Source organism: Diadema setosum, chromosome 11 (genome assembly GCF_964275005.1).
Source record: "Diadema setosum chromosome 11, eeDiaSeto1, whole genome shotgun sequence".
Lineage (NCBI taxonomy): Eukaryota > Metazoa > Echinodermata > Echinoidea > Diadematoida > Diadematidae > Diadema > Diadema setosum.
Window position 1 is genome coordinate 11,162,071 of NC_092695.1, and position 22,145 is coordinate 11,184,215.

At 38.9% G+C, this 22,145-nt stretch overlaps 1 protein-coding gene across 1 annotated transcript; it reads left to right on the forward strand.

Annotated features, from left to right (window-relative positions):
• The first annotated feature begins 1,044 nt into the window (after window positions 1–1,044).
• LOC140235035 (ankyrin repeat and SOCS box protein 15-like) lies at window positions 1,045–4,810 on the forward strand. Its single transcript, XM_072315074.1, has 2 exons — window positions 1,045–1,142; window positions 3,404–4,810. Exon 2 carries the CDS (start codon window positions 3,404–3,406, stop codon window positions 4,808–4,810), a length of 1,407 nt encoding a protein of 468 aa, XP_072171175.1. The 5' UTR covers window positions 1,045–1,142.
• The last annotated feature ends 17,335 nt before the right edge of the window (window positions 4,811–22,145 follow it).

The following is a 22,145-nucleotide window of genomic DNA, read 5'->3' on the forward strand; positions in this document are numbered from 1 at the left end:
ATTAGCCTTTTGGGCGCAACAACTTAGAGAAGGAAGAAGATAAATAATTTCCGCTCTCTAGAAGTCTGTAGGATTGCTATGTTCGTTATTGTTTTGTTAACCACTGAGTTTTAAGAAATTTCAGATAAAAAGATAGAATAGGCTGCAACTTAAAAAAAAAATGCTGGTAATACCTAATCTTTCCATCGTCTATGTTAGATAGCAAAGTATTATGGAATATTCTTCGAATTCGTAGGGACTTAAACTGAATGGATCACATAAGCAGTATCAAAGTGCAAAAAAAAAAAAAAAAAAGATCCATCAAAGCATAATATACTTATAGTGTTTGTTGTTGTTTTTTTCAAACAAATGAGGCAATTCTATGAGGATTATTTTTAACTATTTTTGTTAGCCCCTCCCTTTTTCATCTTACAGTGAACTTGGGCTTGGTTATTTCATGAGTTGATCAGCGTTTACTTTTTATAATGCCAGGAACCCTAGACAGGGTAGGGAGAGAGAAGGAAACTGAACATTCTTATACTTTATGAACTATGCTGTTTTGATGGTTATGAATACATATGTGTGTATTGTCCATAAATATACAGAGTCTCCAAAAACAACAGCAACTCACTGATGGAGCCACCCTGTGAAAACAAGACTAATAGATAAATAAGATAAATATATAAAAATAAATGAATGAATAAATAAATAGATAAATAAATAAGTAAGTAAATGAATACATAAATAAATAGATAAATAGATAGGTAGATAAATAAATAAATAAATAAATAAATAAATAAATAAATAAATAAACAAATAGATGAAACAACACTTCGCCTACCCATTCTACAATTTCGGTTCACGCATCCAAGCCAGTAAAGCGAGGTGCCGAACGGGACCATAATCCGCCAATGTCGATGAGCATGCTTACCTCTTCATCCTCGTTTGTAACGCACTAACCTCGGCTTCTCGGCGAGCTTTACCTCAAAAGGAGATACGATGCGCAGCGTCCGAGGGCTGGCGAACAAACATATTATACGATGCAGTCTCCTCCACCAGGGCATCCCTGGCTGGGTTAAAACGTATGTATACACCATTAGCACTGTGGCGCAGCTAGCTTGTGAGTGTTTCTTGTTTCAACACCTCGTGTACAGCTACAGAAGGTAAATTGTGTGATTGCCTGTAGATTCTGGACTGGTCTAGATATAAGGTTTTTCGAGGGTGATGAGGGGATTTCGAGTTTCTGATGATATTAAGATGCTAGGTGATTTTGTTGTCAATGGAGTATAGTTATCTGCCATTGACTGGTGTATGATAACAGCTTGATTTGTTACCCGTAGTGAGACTTTACACAACTTGCAATACTAATATGGTGTCTGATAAGAGCTAGCTTGTACTGTCAATATGACCTAGTCATAGCCAAAACACTAAGCCGTTCGCATTCTGTGGATTTATAGGTATTTCAGAGTATTATTTAAGTGGAACTAAGTAATAATAAAAAAAGGATGGAACAAATTTCAAGCTTGGTTGTCATGGTACATTGTATATGACCAATACTTCTAATGCTCTGTTATTCATTTTGCCTTTGTATTTTCCATACTACATTATTGGGTAGCAGAATGCCTTTATTATACCAGGTATTTGTGATGATCGTGCTGCAGTGGTTAATATCAAGAACATTTTATAGGACGTATCTCCGAGTTCACACCGCCATGCACATCAGAGTCCAGTACAATATGTCATATTAAAGACCTAGTAACGTGGAGATGCCATGAAGTGGGAAGGCTGACCCGGATAGGATATATTCGATATAACTGTGTACATCTTTTATATTTATATAAGCTTTATCACTGTTCTGTTTGTAAGTTGACACACAGCTGAAGACTCTTGACTGAAGTCGAACGTTATTATACCGAAGCGCGCATACGCTTACACCTATTCGCTGACGGGCACTATTCGTGCTTTTCGAATGTATCCCGGTGGGCATTGAATGAAGATCAATTCCCCCATGCTACTGGGGTCTTTAAACAACAGCAGTAGCAAATAAACACTAAATAAATAAGTAAATGGCAATAAATAAAGAGATAGAAAATAGAGGTGAAGGTTAATGTAAAGGCTTTGATAGATGTACTTTATGCAAGTAAAGATGTAAAGTATACACCGACAATTTTCCGTCTTTTTCCTTCTGCTCGACTGCCGTGTATGAAACTTGCGCAGGAATATAAAGCCACGATCGCTTACACTAACACGACAACCTGTACAATTATACGCTATGCTGTAGAGAAAGTGACTGCCCCGATAAGTATACGTCAATATATAAACAAATAATAGTATACATATTGAGATATGATAGACATTAAGAAATAAAACAAGGTAAAATGCACATAAATAACTAAAACAGCTAATGATGGAGGTTCTTTCAAACCTCTCCGGTTAAATTTTCAAACTGCTCCTCACCATCCCAATTACCACGTATTTCTCTCCGTCTCTGTCTCTATGTCTCGCTATCTCTGTCAGTCTGTCTGTCGGTCTGTCTGTCGCTTTCTTTCCCTGTCTGCGTTCTAGTCCTCTGATTTCTGTTTTAATATTATTACTGGCATTCTTTCCATTTTGGTACTCTCTGTCACGTCCGCCCTTTGCACGTGATTGTTTGCATTTATCTGCGTTGGAAACGAGATTTTAAGGTCTTGTTTGAGTAATAATATTACAATATATTGCAATATAATTATATATATATATTCTCCTGAAGAAGGCGTAGGACGACGAGAATCTAGATGCATTACCAGTTTATTTCTTCATTATATATAATACATAATTGTATTTGTATATGTATAATATATATAAATATATATATATATATATATATATATATATATATATATATATATATATATATATATATATATATATATATAATGTTACACAAAGGTAGACTTTAAACTCAAATATATTATATACACATTTATATGATTATATGTAATCATATGTGTGTGTGTCTGTTTGTATTTGTATATTATCATAATCCTTGTGGACTCTGTATACTCTGCCATACATCGTCTACAACGTTGTTCATAACATATGTCAACGGCATCATTCTTATTGATTTGAACTGATACGACTATATAAAGGTAAAAGTTAAATAAAACATTTCATACAGAAACATATCACGACATGATAGAAATTGTCTCTAGATTGTCTGATGTATAGAAACGTAGGTTCAATAGAGTATACTTATATAGGTGCAATTAAAATGATAATATGTAATATGTAGGTGTAATTTAAAAAGAGAATATATTTCACTTCTGATTATATAGCATGAAATCCTTTCGCCTGCAGCTCGTATTCAGAACACTTGATTTTTGTTCATATTTTCGCTGCTTAACTCTATCATCATGCAGTTTCATTTTACTTTTGGTTTCTTAAGATGCCGATTCAAGATGTCATCAACGCTATCACTGACGGCTCGACTATCGAAGAAATCAAACAGCTTTTTGAGCTATCTCGCATCGACATTAACGAACCTGTCGGGGAGCTAAGCTTACGTGCACTCCATCACGCAGTCTTCAAGGATCGAGGCGACTGTGTCAAATTATTCCAGGAAAAAGGTTGTGACGTTGACGCCCGAGATCAGTGCGGATTTACGCCGCTCCACGTCGCAGCGCGCTATAATCGCGCCGAACGGGCAAATGAGCTGATAGGCATGGGCGCGCAGGTCGACGCTAAGGATTCCTCGGACTGCGCACCGTTGCACCTTGCGCTTCAGAAGGGATATTGCGAGTGCGCGGCCGTTCTCCTGCAGCACGGCGCTGAACCCAACGCATTTCACAAGGGCATCGGATATGAGATTCACGCATTGCCGGGTATACATGCAGATTGTCTTGAGCTGTTACTCCGCTACGGCGCTGATCCAAACCTACGAGATACCGCCGGCTTGGTGCCTCTCCATCATGCTACCCGGGCGAAGAATACTCTCTTTGCCTACATTTTGCTGAAGAATGGTGCAGATCCAGATGTTGCCACACAGGTCGAACACCCTCACCTCAGCGGACAAACTGCATTACAGATGGCGGTGTACAGCAATGCAAAAGCCATTGTCGAATTGCTGCTAATCTATGGTGCCGACGCCAACTGTAAAGATGGTCTCTTAAACTCGCCGCTACATCACGCTGCATCTCGAGGAAACCTTGAAATTGCAACGATGTTGATCGCAAACGGCGCCATCGTGACTTCACGCAACTCGCTCCGATATCATCCACTGCATCGCGCATGCTCGTCTGGCGCTGATCCAGCAATGATCAAGCTACTGCTTGACAACGGCGCGTTCGTGAACTCGACAACGACTCTCATGGACACTCCAGTGAAATGTGTGCTCGTGCACTGGCAGAAAGCCATCGACGAAGACGGCGACAACCCCACAATAGGCGACGTCGACAGAGCTAACAGGCTGAAGGAAATTGACGACCAATGCTTTCATCAGATTCTCACGCTACTAGACTACGGTGCGCGCATCACAATCAGCATTCGACCCCTAGATCCTTTCAGTGTGCTTCCGAGTTTTTCATTCCTTGTCAATATGCAGCGCACACGTAGTTTGCTCCTTGAGGCGTCGGTTGATACAAGGCTTCGGACACCCAAGGGTGACATACCCGTAGAATACGCGAGACCCGATTTGGTGGATGTGGCCATGGCAACGGCTAACCCGATCTCACTGCGCAATGCTTGCAGACGAGTCATAAGAAAAGTACTCGGAAAGCAGAATCTCCCAAATGCTTTGAAAGATTTGCAATTGCCAAAAAGCTTGGTTTCGTATCTAGTGTTTAGGTCACTATAGGCATGGGATAGGATCCTTTGGTCATGGGTATGTTTGCGTATGATTGACCTTAAATAAGGACGCAGAACTTTAAAAATCGTCTGAGATAAAGGGAAAATTTTCATGTTAGCGTTATGGTTAGTTCCCAGAGCACAAGCAGTGGATGTGTAATTCAATTGATAACAACTCACTTTAACAATAAGCATGAAATGATCCGGCCTCGGGGCATCAGGTACTAAACTTAAGGGTGGTTTTACCTGCGGGTATCCGTTGTATTTCATAACACATTCTCTTTTACTCCCATCTCCCCTCCCCCTTTGGTAATGTGGAAATGTGATTTTGAGGAACAGAGAAAGGTGGAAAACATAAAAATTGTATTGAATGTCAAAATGTCAATACACAGGCCTACATAAACTTGTCAGATGTGACAAAGACAGACAGTTTTGGCTTTATTTTAAAGATTACATTATAATTTAATAGCCGGGTCTAATCTTTTACAGCAGAAATTTATATCACATTCAGAATTGTCACGAATGAAAAGTACATTTTGGAAATATGATCATGATACGACTCTTTCCCTTTTCATATCAGAAAGACATTAAAGTTTTATCTTTCTTAAAGTATACTATTCCACAAAATTATGATGTGTGTTTCAAAATCGGCATGACAGATGAGATCGGGTAAAAGTTAAGAGTGAAAAGTTTTCCAACTTTATATAGGCATGATAGGAAATGGACGATAAAAGAAAGTTTATCAAAGAAAATGGCGGCAAATTGCAGTAAACAGTTTGTCATAATTTAATTGATGGAGATCTCAAAAAACAGAGATCTAATGGATATCTAAAAAATACACCCTTCTCCATAATAGAATGCTTTAGATCATGATGAAAAATCACCTATTCTCTGGTGGATGTTTATGCATATCAGTATTACAAGAGAGTGTATTTCAACCTCAAGAATTCATGGCATTTTCATTGACACTTGTGCATCTCAAAAGCTTGAAGAGAGGATCTTGAACGCACGAAGAGTTGAAAGCATGACAGTATCATGAAATGTGGGATGTAGTTTTCCGAGAAAATGTTGTTGTATATGGGGTAATTATGCCACCAGAGGAGGGAAAAAAAAAAGTAGTGTCGAGCCCTGGCTAGAGGTTATAGGGATTTTTTAAAAATGGCAATATACTAGAAAAGATAATAAGCATGAATACAAATACATTGATACAGTATGTATTGACAAAATATAGAAGGAACCCTCCATGGTGATCTCATCTGTTCTTTCAATCTGTCACGTTTCAAACTTTATCTATTCTGCATTGGCTTGATCTTGATCTTTTTAGATACATATCATGTATTTGAAAATTATGCTGATCTTAAGAAACGGTATGTTTTCATAATTACCAATAATGCATCATTCTTCGCTCATTCCACATTCAGCAATGTTTTTGTCATCACCTCGACTTGATTGATCGCATGTTCTTTTTGTGTTTGGGTGTTGTTTATCGATTTGGAATGTTATTATTGGTTGGACTTGAAGTGTATCGTGCATCTACACTTCCAAAAGAAAAAATAATATCTATTAATAGATATTTTGATAATAAATATTTGATGGTTAAAAAAAAAAAGACCAACGTAGATTTATGTGGCCCTCGAGTCATTCTGACATTTTGTGTTTGCGTTTGTGCATGCGGGCATGAGAGCTATGTGTAGTTCCTGACAAAGTAGCTGTTTGATTGGTTGTGCGAGGGTATTATGTGGATGAGGGAGAGAAAGAAAAGAAAGAAAGAAAGAAAGAAAGAAAGAAAGAAAGAAAGAAAAGAAAGAGAGATAGAGACAGACAGACAAGCACACAGAGTGCAAGTACACATTTTTTTTTTCATAAACGGGTGGATGTGGAACAGGTTCAAGAAAGATGAATTACAAAAGAAAAGTGTTTGTGTATTGAGAATGTGTGTGTGTGTGTTTGTGTGTGTTTGTGTGTGTGTGGGTGTGTGTGTGTGTGTATCTATGTGTGATACTGAGAGGGGGAGAAGAAGAATGTGTTCGTGCGCATAATTCAAAAGAGAGGTAAACATTAATTATTAGTACACTTATTATCATAATAATAAAATGTATAGTAATACACATGTATCACATTCCTTCTGCGAAAGTTGATTCATTTCATTTCATTTCTTTTCATTTCTTTATTGTCCAAATTATGTATAAAAACATGGCATGGACATTTAATTTTGTCACACATTCATAAACACATATTGACAACAGATACATAACAAATTACATTACATATGAAACATCAAATGAATACTCAAAAAAATACAGGGAACTAAACATACATCACAACACAGACTAGCATCATGTGTTGGACGTGCAAAGAGGGGAAAATGAATATATTTGTGTACATACACAAATGGTCAGGTGACCAGTAACCTGAATGACAACGAGCGAGACGAGCAATAAATCATTCCGAAACACAGCGTAATACATTGCCTGTTTCGAAATTGTTGTAAATTTGTAGTCATGTTACATCATTATAAAGAATAGATAAGAGACCACTAAATATCATAAACGATTCAAAACAAAATTGCTGGAGGTATTTTTGCTGTTTTTGATGTTGAGTGGCAGTAACTATTGGGCCATTGCCCAATTTTCTCGCATTTATTAGGAAAATGTACAATGCTTAGAATATCAAAATGTATGTTGGGTTTCACAGTATAAATGAGCACCTGTCACTATAATCATGATAATGATAGGAAGCAGCATGCACAGGGTACCATAATGCAAGACATCGTCTTTATAACAACATCAGTTTTGTTTCTAGTGAAATTTGCACATGCTCTGTATTTTTACACGGAAATATAGTACATATGAATTAACATTGACGAATAGCATGTGATTCTCAAATTCGGGCGGATTATTTCAAGGTATTCATCTTAATCAGCTACAAGTCTATCAAAATGGAAGGGAACTTGAGATATGGTTTTATTTGACATGATGTGAAAAAGAAAGATTGTAAGTGTCTAACAATAAATTGTCGGTGATAATATAGTTTGAGGTACAGCACCTAATAATTATTTGTAAATGCCAGTGTGTATGGATCTGGTCGCGCCGGTGTGTGTCTGTGTGTGTGTGTGTGTGTCTGTGTGTGTGTGTGTGTGTGTGTGTGTGTGTGTGTGTGTGTGTGTGCTTTTGTGCTTGTGTGTGTACAGTCTGTATGTTTTGTATGCATGTGCGTATCAAATGGATTATTTCTTTTTCTTCTTCTTCTTCTTCTTCTTGAATTTTGAGGTCAGACATGTACACTCCTATGATATCATGGGCGTAAATCCCGGGGGGGGGGGGGGATGGGGGGATATATCCCCCCCCCCCCCGAAATGGAGGAGGGGGGGGGGATGGCCTGTACAATCATCCCCCCCCCCCCCCTGAATTTTGAGGGGAAAAAATGGAGGAAGCAGAAATGTGATTGTATCAATTTTGGCATATTGCATGACGTTTGTACGCCGGCCTTCAAACAGGTAACAGAGCTGAACAGTATTCTATCTTGTAGGAAAATGTATACATAATTTTCTTAAGCGCTCGCTCGCGAAGAAAGTAACATTGACATACACTGTAAGGTACGGCTCAGACGTTGACAACGTCAATATATAGGCCTAAACATGCTATGACGCGAGTAACTTGGGACCATCTGCAAAATATGTACGAAAACAAACAAACAAACAATAACAAAAACTATATCGCCATAATTGAACCCCCTCCATTTCCTGAATCATTCCTGAGAAACGACAGTGACTAATGACTCAGTCCGGATACATCTATGGGCATACTCAGGGAAGATCAGGGGCGTCGAATCTATGGGGGGGGGGGGGCAAAGGGGCATTTGCCCCGCCCCTGCGGAAGTGTTTAGGCAGACAAATAATTTATCCCCCAAACAATTCCCGAGATGAGGACAGCTCTCGAACTTTCTTAATGGAAAATTGTCGAAAAATCGCCAGAACTCTGCACCAAATCGTTGTATTGCAATCATAAACATGCAAAATCTCCGCTATACAGGATCCCTTTCGATAAACTTTGTACAATTTTGACATTGACGTATATTTCCCTAATTTATCAAAGAGTGTGCAGCAGATCTTTCACTTAACAAAAGCACCCTCATATGCAGAGGCGTCGATGAGGGGGGGGGGGGATGGTTCCCCGATAAAGTGGGAAAAAGCGAAAAATATAGCTACAAACGGCAGTTTTTGGAGTGTAAAATGTCAAAATTTTCAAGCTCGCTCGCTCCGCTCGCTCGCATTTAACTGCTATGCCATTCTCCTGATGTTGCTGATAGTGACTGACAGCAGTTGCGCCCAGTGCGCCCCCCTTAATTTCCACAGCGAAAAATTTATCTACAAACGGCAGTTTTGGGACTGTGAAATGTCAAAATTTTCAAGCTCGCTCGCTTCGCTCGCTCGCATTTAATCATTATTCCATTTTCCTGAGGTTGCTGCCAGTAATTGCCAGCAGTTTTCGCCCAATGCGCCCCTTAATTTCCATAGCGAAAAATATAGCTACAAACGGCAGTTTGGGATTGTAAAAATGATGTCAAAATTTTCAAGCTCGCTCTCTTCGCTCGCTCGCATTTAATCATTCCATTCTCCTGATGTTGCTGCCAGTAATTGCCAGCAGTTTTCGCCCGGTGCGCCCCCCCCCCCTTAATTTCCAAAGCGAAAAATATAGCTACAAACGGCAGTTTTTGGACTGTAAAATGTCAAAATTTTCAAACTCGCTCGCTTCGCTCGCTCGCATTTAATCATTATTCCATTCTCCTGATGTTGCTGCCAGTAATTGCCAGCAGTTTTCGCCCGGTGCGCCCCCCTTAATTTCCAAAGCGAAAATATAGCTACAAACGGCAGTTTTGGGACTGTAAAATGTCAAAATTTTCTAGCTCGCTCTCTTTCGCTCGCTCGCATTTAATCATTATTCAATTCTCCTGATGTTGCTGCCAGTAATTGCCATCAGTTTTCGGCCGGTGTGCCCCCCCCCCCTTAATTTCCAAAGCGAAAACTATAGCTACAAACGGCAGTTTGGGGACTGTAAAATATTAAAATTTTTAAGCTCGCTCGCTTCGCTCGCTCGCATTTAATCGCTATGCCATTCTCCTGATGGTGCTGCCAGTAATTGCCAGCAGTTTTCGCCAAGTGCGCCCCCGCCCCCTTAATTTCCAAAGCGAAGAATATAGTTACAAACGACAGTTTTGGGACTGTAAAATGTCAAAATTTTCAATGCAAAAAGATTTCACCGTGGGAGGGGGAAATTCCCCTACCATACCCTCCCCCCCCCCCTCGCTTGCTTCGCTCCCTCACATGACCGCTCCTCCTAAGATCAAATCCTGTCTACGCCGGTGATAGGCCCCATTAGTAGGCCTTCACAGTGTTGTCGCACAGGTGGAGCAAGAGGTGAAATACCTCGATTTAGTCATTCAATAATATATTGTGAATATTTCATTTTCTTATTGTTTTTTTTTTTAAGAAAAGAAAACAAAATTTTCACCAAAAGTGTGCACCAGATCGCTGAATTTCAGGTCTAAAAATGCAAAATCTTCCACGTGTGGGAGAGGGATACCCCCCCCCCATACACTCCCCCCGTTCGGTCGTTCCGCTCCCTCTCACAGGTATTTCAAAAAAAAAAAAATTCATACTTTTAAGGTCTGATTTTCCGCCAAAAGTCATCTGACAAGCAAAAAAAAAAAAGCAACAAGAATAAAAAGTCTTCATATTTTTGCTGCCGCTTTCCTCCCACTTTATATTTCATGCAAAAGAGTGGGACATCCGATCCCTGTAAAGTGTGTGCGTGTGTGTGTGGGGGGGGGGGGACACCAAGCTTCCCCCCCCCCCCCCCCAAAGGCTGCGCCGGTCCGGTTATGGGCTTGTAATCGTGGTGATGATATGATTATGTTTTTTTTTTTGTCACGGATAACAGTTCGATTGAAGCATAACTTGAAAATTGTTGTTTTCATGAAATGACAAAATTTATAGATCTAAAGATTATGGAAAAAAAGAATATGTGGATAGTAAAATACAGTGATATTACAGGGATATCAAAAGAGATCCTTCGTTTAGTAACTTAGAGAGGTAAATAATAGTAATAGTGAGACTCTTATAAAGCGCTCATTTCTACCTAAAAAAGATAATCAAGGCGCTATACATAGAACAGAGTACATATTGTGTCACGTTACAACAGTATCACAGAAAATGGTAAGACAATAAACCAACAAACAATATATACGTACACATATACATACAGGTATGGTCAATTTAAATTGAAAATGTATGTCTTGAGATTCTTTTTGAAACTATCAATGGAAGATGCTTCTCTAAGAGATTTAAGTAGGCCATTCCATAGTTTTGGGCCCATATATGAAAAAGCCCGATCCCCCCAATTATGCTTGATTCGAGGTACCTGTAAATTTCGCAAGTTTGATGAACGGAGATTACGTGGTGGTTGGTGAAGATGAAGAGTATGTATTTTGAAAGTAGACCGGGGCAAATTTGTACAATGTACGGTACAAGAAGAATAATCTTGAAGTTAATACGTTTTTCTACAGGAAGCCATACGGGGCCGAAGTATTGGGGTAGTATGCACAGTTTTCTTCGTGAAAGTAAGTAATCTTTTAGCGGCACAATTCTGAAGACGTTGCAGTTTACTGAGTTCTTTTTGTGGAAGGCTGCAAAACAGAGAATTGCAGAAATCTAGACGAGACGAAATAAGAGCATGCATCAGTTTTTCTGCTGCTGATCTAGTTAAATATCTCCGAATTGAGCCCAGGTTACGCAAATGAAATCTTACAGATTGGGATACATATGAAATGTGGTCTTTGAATGTCAGATTTGCATCATAAACAACACCAAGATTACGAACTTTGTTCGAAGGCTTGATATTACTATTGCCAATTCTAACATAACCTGTATCAGAATTAACTTTAGACAACATCTGTTTGGATCCTATCAGAATAAATTCTGACTTACTGTCATTAAATTTCAGACCATTTCTTTCCATCCATGCCTTAACATCATCAATACATAATTCTAATCGTTTTACAGCTTCAGAGAGTTCGGTCCTGGTTGGTGAAAAAGATACAAAATTTTAATATTTGAATATCATCTGCATAACAGTGATACTGAATGTCGTGTCTTTCAAAAATGTGTCTAATCCTTGAAAGATATAGAGAGAATAGAAGTGACAAAAACCTTGAAGGTAAGTGTCTATTTTCCTTTAAATTTGAAATTGAGAGGAGAAATTAATCTAAAAGTAGTACTCAATAAAAATCCAAAGGCTAGTAGTTGGTTGAAGAAAAAAACAATTATATGCGTTCTCTGAAGTGATTATAATTATAATTGGTATGCTCGACTGATGTTCTTTTGTGGGTATTTACAGACGTTAAAAAATTGTGTGATTTATTTTTTAATCAAGTATATACAGTTTTGAACGTACTGGTAATATTTACTTACATAGTGACTGCGGCATCTTTTACTGGGAAATACGTAAATAGACAAATATGCTGGGTACAGTGTTTCACATTCGAGGAGAACGAGATTATATCAGCATTACACTGAATTAAGGAAAAAAAATGCCGCTTTTTCACAAGAATCACTTCTTTTTCTGGCTAAACAAGGCTTATTAGAGCATATTATTTATAACGGTAGCAAAGAAACAGAAATAGCTTGTATTATGCTTGTCTCATTGTTTAACCAGTTCCGATGAATTCTATAAATTGATACGTGTCGCATTCATGTTATTGTGATTGATGGCAAGAATAGCTAATGAGTCTCATGTGGATCACGTTTGATTATCAATCTGAAAGTTACCCTGATCGCTGCCATCTATTAAGGTATATAGGATTTGCTTTAAGATGCCGAGTATTCCCATGTGCATCATTTGATTTACTGCCATCGACTCATTTGCCTCGCTTTCCAAGAATCCTTGAAGTCACACTTCTCTCGAGAACCGAATTGACATTGCGTCTTAATATATATATATATATATATATATATATATATATATATATACAATATTTTTGAAATATTCTTGTACCATCTCACAACTTTATACTCGCATGACATATAGTTCAATGATAGATGAGCGGAAGATGATGAAACAACTTAAGAACTTTTTTATTGATAGTACTGATAGTATATTGACGGCAAATAAATGATGATTATGATAATCGTAATGAGAAATGATATTGGTAGGGATTTAACAATTACGAAAGATTATATGTATTTTTGAAAATAATTTTGCCAGCCTTTCGTTATTACCCTGACTCAACCGACGTCTAGAAATCGCTACTAAATTTTCATGTCATGAAGGGATTGTATCTGTTAATATTTATTACTCCCTTTGTAAGTATTTTAAAGGCGTAGGTTTGCTACATAGCTGCTGCATCCTTCTTCTTTGCGTTGTTAATAAGCTCGTTAAGTGGACATGGTATGCCTAAAATGTACCTTCTGCACGACAATATTGTACAATGCCAAGTAAAGTCGACTTAGACTATCATGTTTATAGCGCCATCTATGGTTTCAGAGCACACGGGTCGAGACATCTAATTCTTACGAAAAAGAAGATGAGCCCCTCTCTTCCGTACACTTTTTGTACACCCTTTACACACATCCACATGGTACATTAATCAAGTACTTAGTGTATGAAAATGCACAGCTTAGTAACGATCATATTTACCCTAAAATTGCAAGGGACATTACTAGGTGAAAGGTGCATGATCTACGCATTTTTTTTTAAGCACGCTTTCCGCAAACAAAATGATAAGCATTAATTTTGATGACGAAAGACATTCTCTGTGCAACCCAATCACGACATAGTGAAATATTTGGAAAAAAAGGACAAAGAAATGATAATATCAAAATAAAGCTGCCCTAGTGCTCTAAGTATGGACAATGTCCTGGGTTATGTCACTTATTCTATTCTGTGTTTCAACAGCAGGTAAGAATGCAAGCTCAATGTGCATTGCTTTAAAAAAGAAAAAGACGCACACCAAAATGACAAAATAGAATTATGACTACGAGGACGTGAAATATGATAATCACATTAACATCAGAGATGTGAAAGTGAAAAATGTGAAAATTGAGCAAGTAAGAAAATCTACGGGGGGGGGGGGGGGGCAAACATCGCCCTTGGGGCCCGAGCACATCTGGAGAAACCACAAAATTACGGTTAACTTTCTTTTTTTTTTGCCGGCCTTTCTGGAAAAAGCTGTATTGTGCGCCTGGTGCCACATGTATGAAATGTAAATGTGAAAAAAAAAGGCAAAAACACATTATATTATGGTAGATATCATCTTAACGTGAAATAGTGAGAGTAAATTCTTGTAATAAGGTGGTCCATTATCTCACATGCCGTAATCTGGTAGTAGGGAGGTGTTAGAAAAGGAGAAGAAACAAGAGTCTCTCCTTTGTACCCAAGCTCCGGGCCGCGGGGAAGAATAGTTATTCGCTGTATAGCAGGTGTTGAATTGCTTTGACAAAAGACAGTATCTCTATTTAAATACGCACAATTCCTCATACCCCCATTCCACAGAGATGGCTACATGTAAGCTGTTTGTTAAACACTCATTTTCTGAAAGGATTTATTCCTTAGCATATTACCAGAAAGTTCCGTACAGGATTTCAGCATTTCCTCCGAAATGCAGCTTTAAGATGTTCAAATCATGAACCTCTTCTTTAGTTTGGCCTCTATGTCAAATATCTATGGAAAAGCGATTTGGAGCATGGAACATCAAAACTTAACATTATTGTCATATCATAATCCTTCTCTAGAGCCCTGCGCATGAATTTGCACAAGATGGGAAGAGATTCCACTAGTTCCCTGTCACATCCCTGCTCCTAGTAAAGCCATGGGTCGCTCTCTTTTAATGTTCTGCATCAACAAATTCAATTATCTGCGATGCAAGGAAAAACAGTAGCACAAAACGCAAATGTTAAAGGCATAATTTACCATTTGTAGATGAAACAAAAACCCAGCACTGGTGCTTTAAAACAGTCCTAAAATGTGAGTTAGGGATAAAAACAAACACCGTAAAAATTTGAATCCGTTTTATCGATGTTAAACATTGTTAAGTACACAAAATGTAAACAACAGTTATAACAAAAATGTGTCCAGATTAAACCGTCTACAATTAAGGTTTATCAAGAAAAATATTGATATCTCCTTGTATTTTAAGCTTTATTGCGAAAATTTTATATAGTAGGATGATTTGTGATACAACAGACCTACACATATGCATCAAATGGGATATCTTGATTTTTGTTTAAATCACTGCTCCCAAAGGTAAACTGGACCTTTAAAGGCGTATTGAACTGCGCTAATGGCAGCCATTTATAACTGTTATTGTGACCACACGCTATCAAAAGAAAAAAAAATAAAACGCATACAACAGCTGTGTCTACTATTTGTTTTCGTTTATACAGTATTTACCGACCGACTGGATGCATGTTAAAAATTTAATACTCCCTTGAAAGAGGCTGCTCTCGAAAATACACACACACACACAAAAAAAAAACTTGAAGTGTGTCGTGGTCTTTGTCTGTCCCTGTAGTTAGCAAAAAGGTGATCAAATTTCTCCCCTGAGGGAATGTGAATGGCATCGGAAAAGGCCGAGCAATTTGTGTGGGTTATGACGACATTATGGTTTCGATATTAAATATCAATTAGGATTGATTTCATTTATGGCTTGTCACGAAATTCAATTATGGTGTCCAACAAACCGCATGTACGTGCATCTTCATTCAAATAACATTTTGATTTCATCGTAATAAGAGAATGGAAAGCAGTTGAAGCATGAAATCTCACTCTTGAAGTTACATATGTCGGGAAGAATACAAGAAAGAGAAAGAAAGAGAAGAAGTGAGTATAAAGGCTGCTTTGGAACAAAATAGAATAAGACAAATATCTGTTTCAAGATACACAATTTAGTTGTCATTGTAGGAAAATATTTGTAGCGACTAGAACACTTCAATCAAAGTGAGCATTACTTTCGTAAATGAAGTTTTGGCTTAGTCTTGCTTCCAGACCATCTGCTCCTACTGATAACCTTCCGTGAGTATTAACGCCCTACAAAAGAAGCTGCACGTTCAAATGGATGGTCTGCGCAGACAATTGCCTTCGGCACAGGCAGTGACTGTCGCCGCAGAGGGTCTGGAAACTAGACTAGTTTTGGCTCCGCGATATCATTAGGATGATTTCAAGTCAGACGATGATATCACTGATCGTTATCACAGCAAATCAGAAAAATTGACAGCATAAACGACAAGTAGGAAAATTAAATATGATCATTGTCAGGGTGATTGTTTTAAATTGCGCATGAGATATAGTGCTTTACTCAAGCTGACGATTAGCTCCATTGATTTTAATCACGCAAAATTATGCTTCATAATAATGTTTTCCATCAAAATCAGTGTATGAACAATCAGACTGATTCAAACTCTTTTAAAATATGAAAGAAATCATTACATTCGCAATTCGCTGATAATGGTTGAGAAGCCTTTGATGCGAATGCTTGTAAAGATATTTATTACATAGGATGCATATAGATCATGTTTACATAATGTTCAACATTAACTGGGTATGAAATCTTTAATCCTGAAGCGCTCAGTACGATGTGAAAAGGAGGAAATACCGTGTCCAAATCTCGTAAAATGTAACCTGATGCAAAACAAGGGTATTAATACTCACTCTGCAGTATTGGAAGTAAAACCCTGCGATCTTGTCAAATCAATGTGAAGGCTGGGAGCAATTGCTATAAAACAGACAGACAAAATACAGACTAATAATCCTAATTCAATGATAGCAATAATACATCGCTAACGGGGCCGTTTGCACTGGAAACCCAAAGTGCGAAACTTCTGCGTACCCTGTTGGCATGTCAGTTGGTTAGATTTCGGCAGACTGCACTTTTTTTTTTCTCTCTGTCTTCATGGAAGTCTCCTGAAGAAAAAAATTATCTTGCTACTCTGATCAAATCTGGAGTGATATTTCGAAATTTTAGAGGAAATTGCTGTAATAGGCTGATGAATGATAACAATAATTTAGCTAAATGTCTTCTCTGTTTCCCGTGTCCTAAGTCATTCAACCCTGTGGCTGGCAGTGTGCCGCTAATAAGATCCCTAACGCTGAGTGATGGCCTTCATTTCACCTCTAGCGACGAGTAAGGCAACTGAGCTTTGATTTCCGCCACGAAGATGTTCCAATTGGTGCGATGTAACCGAATGTTGCTCCCGAGTGAGCGAGGAAAGTTAGGCAACTTTGTAACCACGATAGCGTTGAACTCTTGCCCAACGCTATCAATGCTGAGCATTAAAGGGTAATTTGTCTGCTTCGCGCCATCAGGCTAGGCGAACGTTGCTCTTTTTCAGGAAGAGGTGTCTCATGTAGCTCCAAAAACGCCTCAGGCTTTGACTTCCTAGTAATCATGACAATTACTATCAGACATACGACTCTACAGGCCCTTGCTCATTATTAATGGTCACCAGCATTTAAAAACGCCAAGGAAACATTGATTTTTTAGGTGGGATACGCCAGTGGAAAAGCCTACCAATGAAAAGAAAGCTTCAAGAATAGTCAGACGGTACAAGCAGCTACGGTGGAGAAAAAAAAAAACAGAGAGAAAGACAGATAATGTCAAACAAGTAAATTCTGCGTAAGTCAAAATGTTCACTATCCAGCCAGCGTTCACCAGCAATACGAACTCAGAATGGGCGGACCTCGCCACCGCGCACCTGTAATGTGCCCGGGGAAAACCGGCGCCGCGGTAATGAGAGATAGCAAATGCCGACCGCAGAGATTTAAATTCGGGGTTACCTTACCTGTCCTCGGGACTCGTTTTGTCATCCGACGCTTACGTTTGTAGTTTGGGAGCAAAAGATTAATTGAACTGGTGGAAACGGATCTTGATATTTAGCGAAATAGGAGTAACGCAAAGGGTTCCTTTGGTGACCAGAGGGAGGTACCTGCTCTTTTGTTTGTCGCCAATCCGGATACCTCTCACCAGGACTTGCACCTGTTCAACACTTCAAGACCTCGTCACTGATCCCATTGGCCGTTTCGTGTTTGTGTCAGACATTAAACATTGAACAGTCAAAGACATTTAAATTGTGTCAACTTGAAAACAAAGAGTGAAGAATACGTGTCTGGACGCGCATGTTTGCTTGTTTGTGTGTGTTTGTGTGTGTGGGGGGGAGGGGGTGTTGATGTGTGTGAACGCGTGACTTTGGGAGTTGAGTTTTATGTTTCTCGGATTCTCAACACTAAACGGTTCCGGTATTTTAACAACATTAGTATTCTTCATTTCTGCACTAAAGGCTTGCATCATATTCCAATCAATTCGTAGACCAATTTCCTTTTCTACCCTAGTTACGGTATTTCGATTTAAGCCGGGAGGTGTTAGAGAAGGAGAAGAAACAAAATCTCTCCTTTGTACCCATGCTCCTTGCCGCCGAGAAGTTATGCGCTTTGTCGCAGGTGTTAATAAATTGCTTCGACAAAAGACAACACTTCATTCCTCAATCACGATAAACGTAGCAAACAGCAGTTCTCTGCCCCTTTCTTTATTTTCAACACAGGAACAGGACACCCAAAGTACAATCAGTAAAAGATAGTGCTTCTTTATCCGTAAAATACTACCTACTAAACACGCAGAAACACGCATTAGCCAATCACTTTATCCGACAGATTTAACATTCAAGTGCTTAACCTGACGAACAAAATCATACACAAATGTGTTGTGTTACTAATATTCCCCTTTTCAGTACTTGGGTATTAATAACAAGAAGATTTGAAGAAAAATTGAAAGGATCTTTTCCGTACCATATTACGAGCAAGTTTAACACATGATTCTAAAATATCCTCTGAAATACAACTTAAAATTGCTAAAATCAAGAATCTCTTTCTTGGTCTCCATTTTTAGACTGTATCAAAGAGCAGCTTGGAGCATGGAACATCAAAGCCAGTGAAATCTAAGCATTATGATCGTCATACTGTAGAACTTCCGCAATAATTTGCACAAATTGCGAAGAGATTCCATTTCTTATCTTTAACACCTCCCTGATTTAAGGATATGGGACGACAAAAGCCATGCACCTCATATTATTGATGCCGTATTAGTCCAGCTCATGAAGTGTTTAAAGCTCCCTAAGATTACTCAATTTTATCTGCAACCAACCTCAAGATTCTGTCTCTTATCGAACTGAATTCTTTGCTTTTATTTAGGGAACCCTTAACATCCAACTATCAAGCACTGCACTACGGTTGTCGGGAAGGGTCATTATTATCACCTTCGATATTGCATCAAGAGTTTAAACTTTGGTTTTCAACGAAGACAGCAGTTAAGAAAACTGAACACAGTACACAATCATGGATGTAGTAGATGGATACAAGATAATCCATGGGGGAGCAATCTCGACAAATGCGTCAAATTTGACTCGGACAAGTGAAATTTACAAACATGACAATTTTGCTAGATCTCTCAAATTGCCAGAATCACATAATTTTCCCCAGAAAAAAAAATCATACCAAGCAGTTTGCATCCTCATTATTTTCTGTCATATCTTCACAATCACGAGCGTAGTCAAATATCATTATAAAACAAATAAGATCACGTGAGACATTCATAAATCTACACAATCTGTGTAGCTTTACATTCGGGACTTTGATGTCAATGACCGGGTGTCAAAACGTTTCAATCCATGCCCTTTTCATCAACCGTAGGAAAGTTTATTCGTTTTCTCGAAATCTTTCATCTATAGGCGCGAGATATCGGCAAATCCCCCGGACGAGGATTGAGTGCGTCGAACACGGAGGGGGAAAATTAGCGTTGGGAGGACGGGTGAAAAACAAAGAAACCAAAGTGGGCTGCGTGAGAAAATAAACCATGCCATCCGTGTGGAGCATGACTCAATTAGCGGCCCTAATCGGCCGCATGGTCGCACAAAGCCCGGAGCAGGTATCCGGGGAAGATTGCCAATCCGTCTGGCACCTTGACAAAAGCGTGAAGAAAGCATATTGTCACAATTAGTACAGATCATCTTGACACTCTGACCATTATCGCGCGGCCCCAATCTCTCTCGGACCTTCTCATCTCCTCAATGTATACCTTTTGGGCGTGACCCCTTGCAGAACAGAGGAACAAGGGAGGAGGATCTCTCTATTTTGATACCCTGTTACGGGGTATAAGAAAGACGATAAAGGTAAAAATCTCTTTGCGATAAGATGAAGTTTGAATATTTATCATATTGCGCATTCACCGATGTTGATAAGCAGTTTTGATTAACCTGGTGGAAGCAAGCTTTGAGATTCATTCCTCCGCCTTAACGCCGGTCTCCTGGGTATCGGGCGGCACGTGGAGAACTAACACAGACTGCTCTTCTTAGTTGGCTTTATCATTCATCATGCCAACGTCGGGCTCGAATTAGTTAGCGAGACATGGTGACTAGCGTATTGATCACTTCGTAAGCCGTGACTAGCTTACATGGAGTGGGTTTATACAGGGGATGTTTTGTATGTTGTTGTTGATTATTCATAAAAATGAAAAGAAAACAATCTATAAATTTGATTAGGTCATTGACATGCATACACGGAATTTCATTTCTGGGTTTGACGCAGATAATCTGTCAGAGTTGAATCGATTATATATAATTTCGTGAATATTGTGCCCCTGTTTTCCGCATTTACGACAGCTTTCTGTTCTCCCCCCCCCCCTTCTGTAAAAAGGAAAGAAATGACAAAATGCATTCATTTACGGAAAGTGAGATGAATAAAGCTGAAGAAATGTGTGACACGTAAACACGAGGTAATACCTCAGAAATGCACAAGATGAGTGAAATCGCATGTAATAGAAACATCGGCTCTGCCCACGGATTCTCTTTCGAAGTTGGTCACGTTGCGGACACCGGATACTTTCGCAGCGCACTGTCGGCGAGCTTGTATTCATCGCCAAAATGGGTTGACGACCACTCCATATCCCCCTCAACAGACGCTGAGGAGAAATACATTCCCGACCTAATTTACGGATATTTTGCTTGGAACACTACTCCACTCTATCGTGACGTCACACAGGTATCAAAAGAGGCGTGACCTAATTTTCGGTAATGGGTTCATTTTCGTCTTAAATCTGTTCTTTCATTTTCTTTCTCCCTATTCACATTCATCGGAAATTCCCGTTTGCTAAATATCGATTCCCGACGGAATAAGAACATCCACAATATTACACATATCCCTTTGCATGAATGGCAGATTCGCTCGCTCTGAAAACCATCGATCTTTTTGCTGGAAGATTCGGCCCTGGAACGGTAATTGACAATAACGTACCGCAGAGACTTCCCCACCTTGGAGCCATGCGCGATCCGGTGTCGGTTTGCGCGACGCGGGATTAAGGAGAAAATGGCATATTAGAGTGACAAACATGCATGATGTATTAAAGGAAAACTTAGCATCCGGTGAGACCTCATACTTCAACGGGACGTATCTCGATATGAAAACTCAGTCCCCCGTTTGCGTGTGAAGGAAAACCCTATAATCACAACAAAGCAACAACACACGTAATTTCGCACTTGTAATCGATAGGATTTTTATGGTGTCGGATTGAAATATATATATATATATATATATATATATATATATATATATATATATTGTAGCTGGGACTTGCAGTCTATCAGGTGCACTAACAGGCACTGAGTTTTTTAGCGTTAGAGAATTATGCAAACACAGTCAACTGTTTCCTTATTGACGCCAGAAGCTTGCACCCGATCATTCCAGGTCATGGGAAAGCCGCAACACAGTTTTAAAACCAGTTTCTTACTCGGTTCTGAAATCCCGATATAAATGTTGGATTCGTTAGGTACATAATTTTCATTTCATTTCATTTCATTTCTAACAAAAGTATAAAGTACAATATAACGTTTTCATATACATACGAAATCAATGCAGTTTATTCTTTATAATAAAGAAAACACAGTTTAAGAGAGTGCAATATCGATAGGCAAACTGTAACTCAATTCCATCAAGGAAAAGTTGTCGGCAGTGGAGGGAACTGCTGAAAAGCAGTTAATAATGATAGTCAATAATCTGACAGTTAGTTCGCATCGACATGAATGTTGTATTTACCAATGGATCCGCCAATCAGGACGTATCGACATCACTGCGCCTCGCTACATCATGCAAGTATAGCAAAAAGGCAATTTCGTCATAAAGATATCGACCAAGAAAACTTCTCCGAGCATAAAGACTATGCTGAAGGAATACGATGGAAGAAATACTCCAGTCTCTTGGGCACCGTTTCATGAAAGTTGTCAGTCCTGACAAGATGTCAGTCTCTGACAA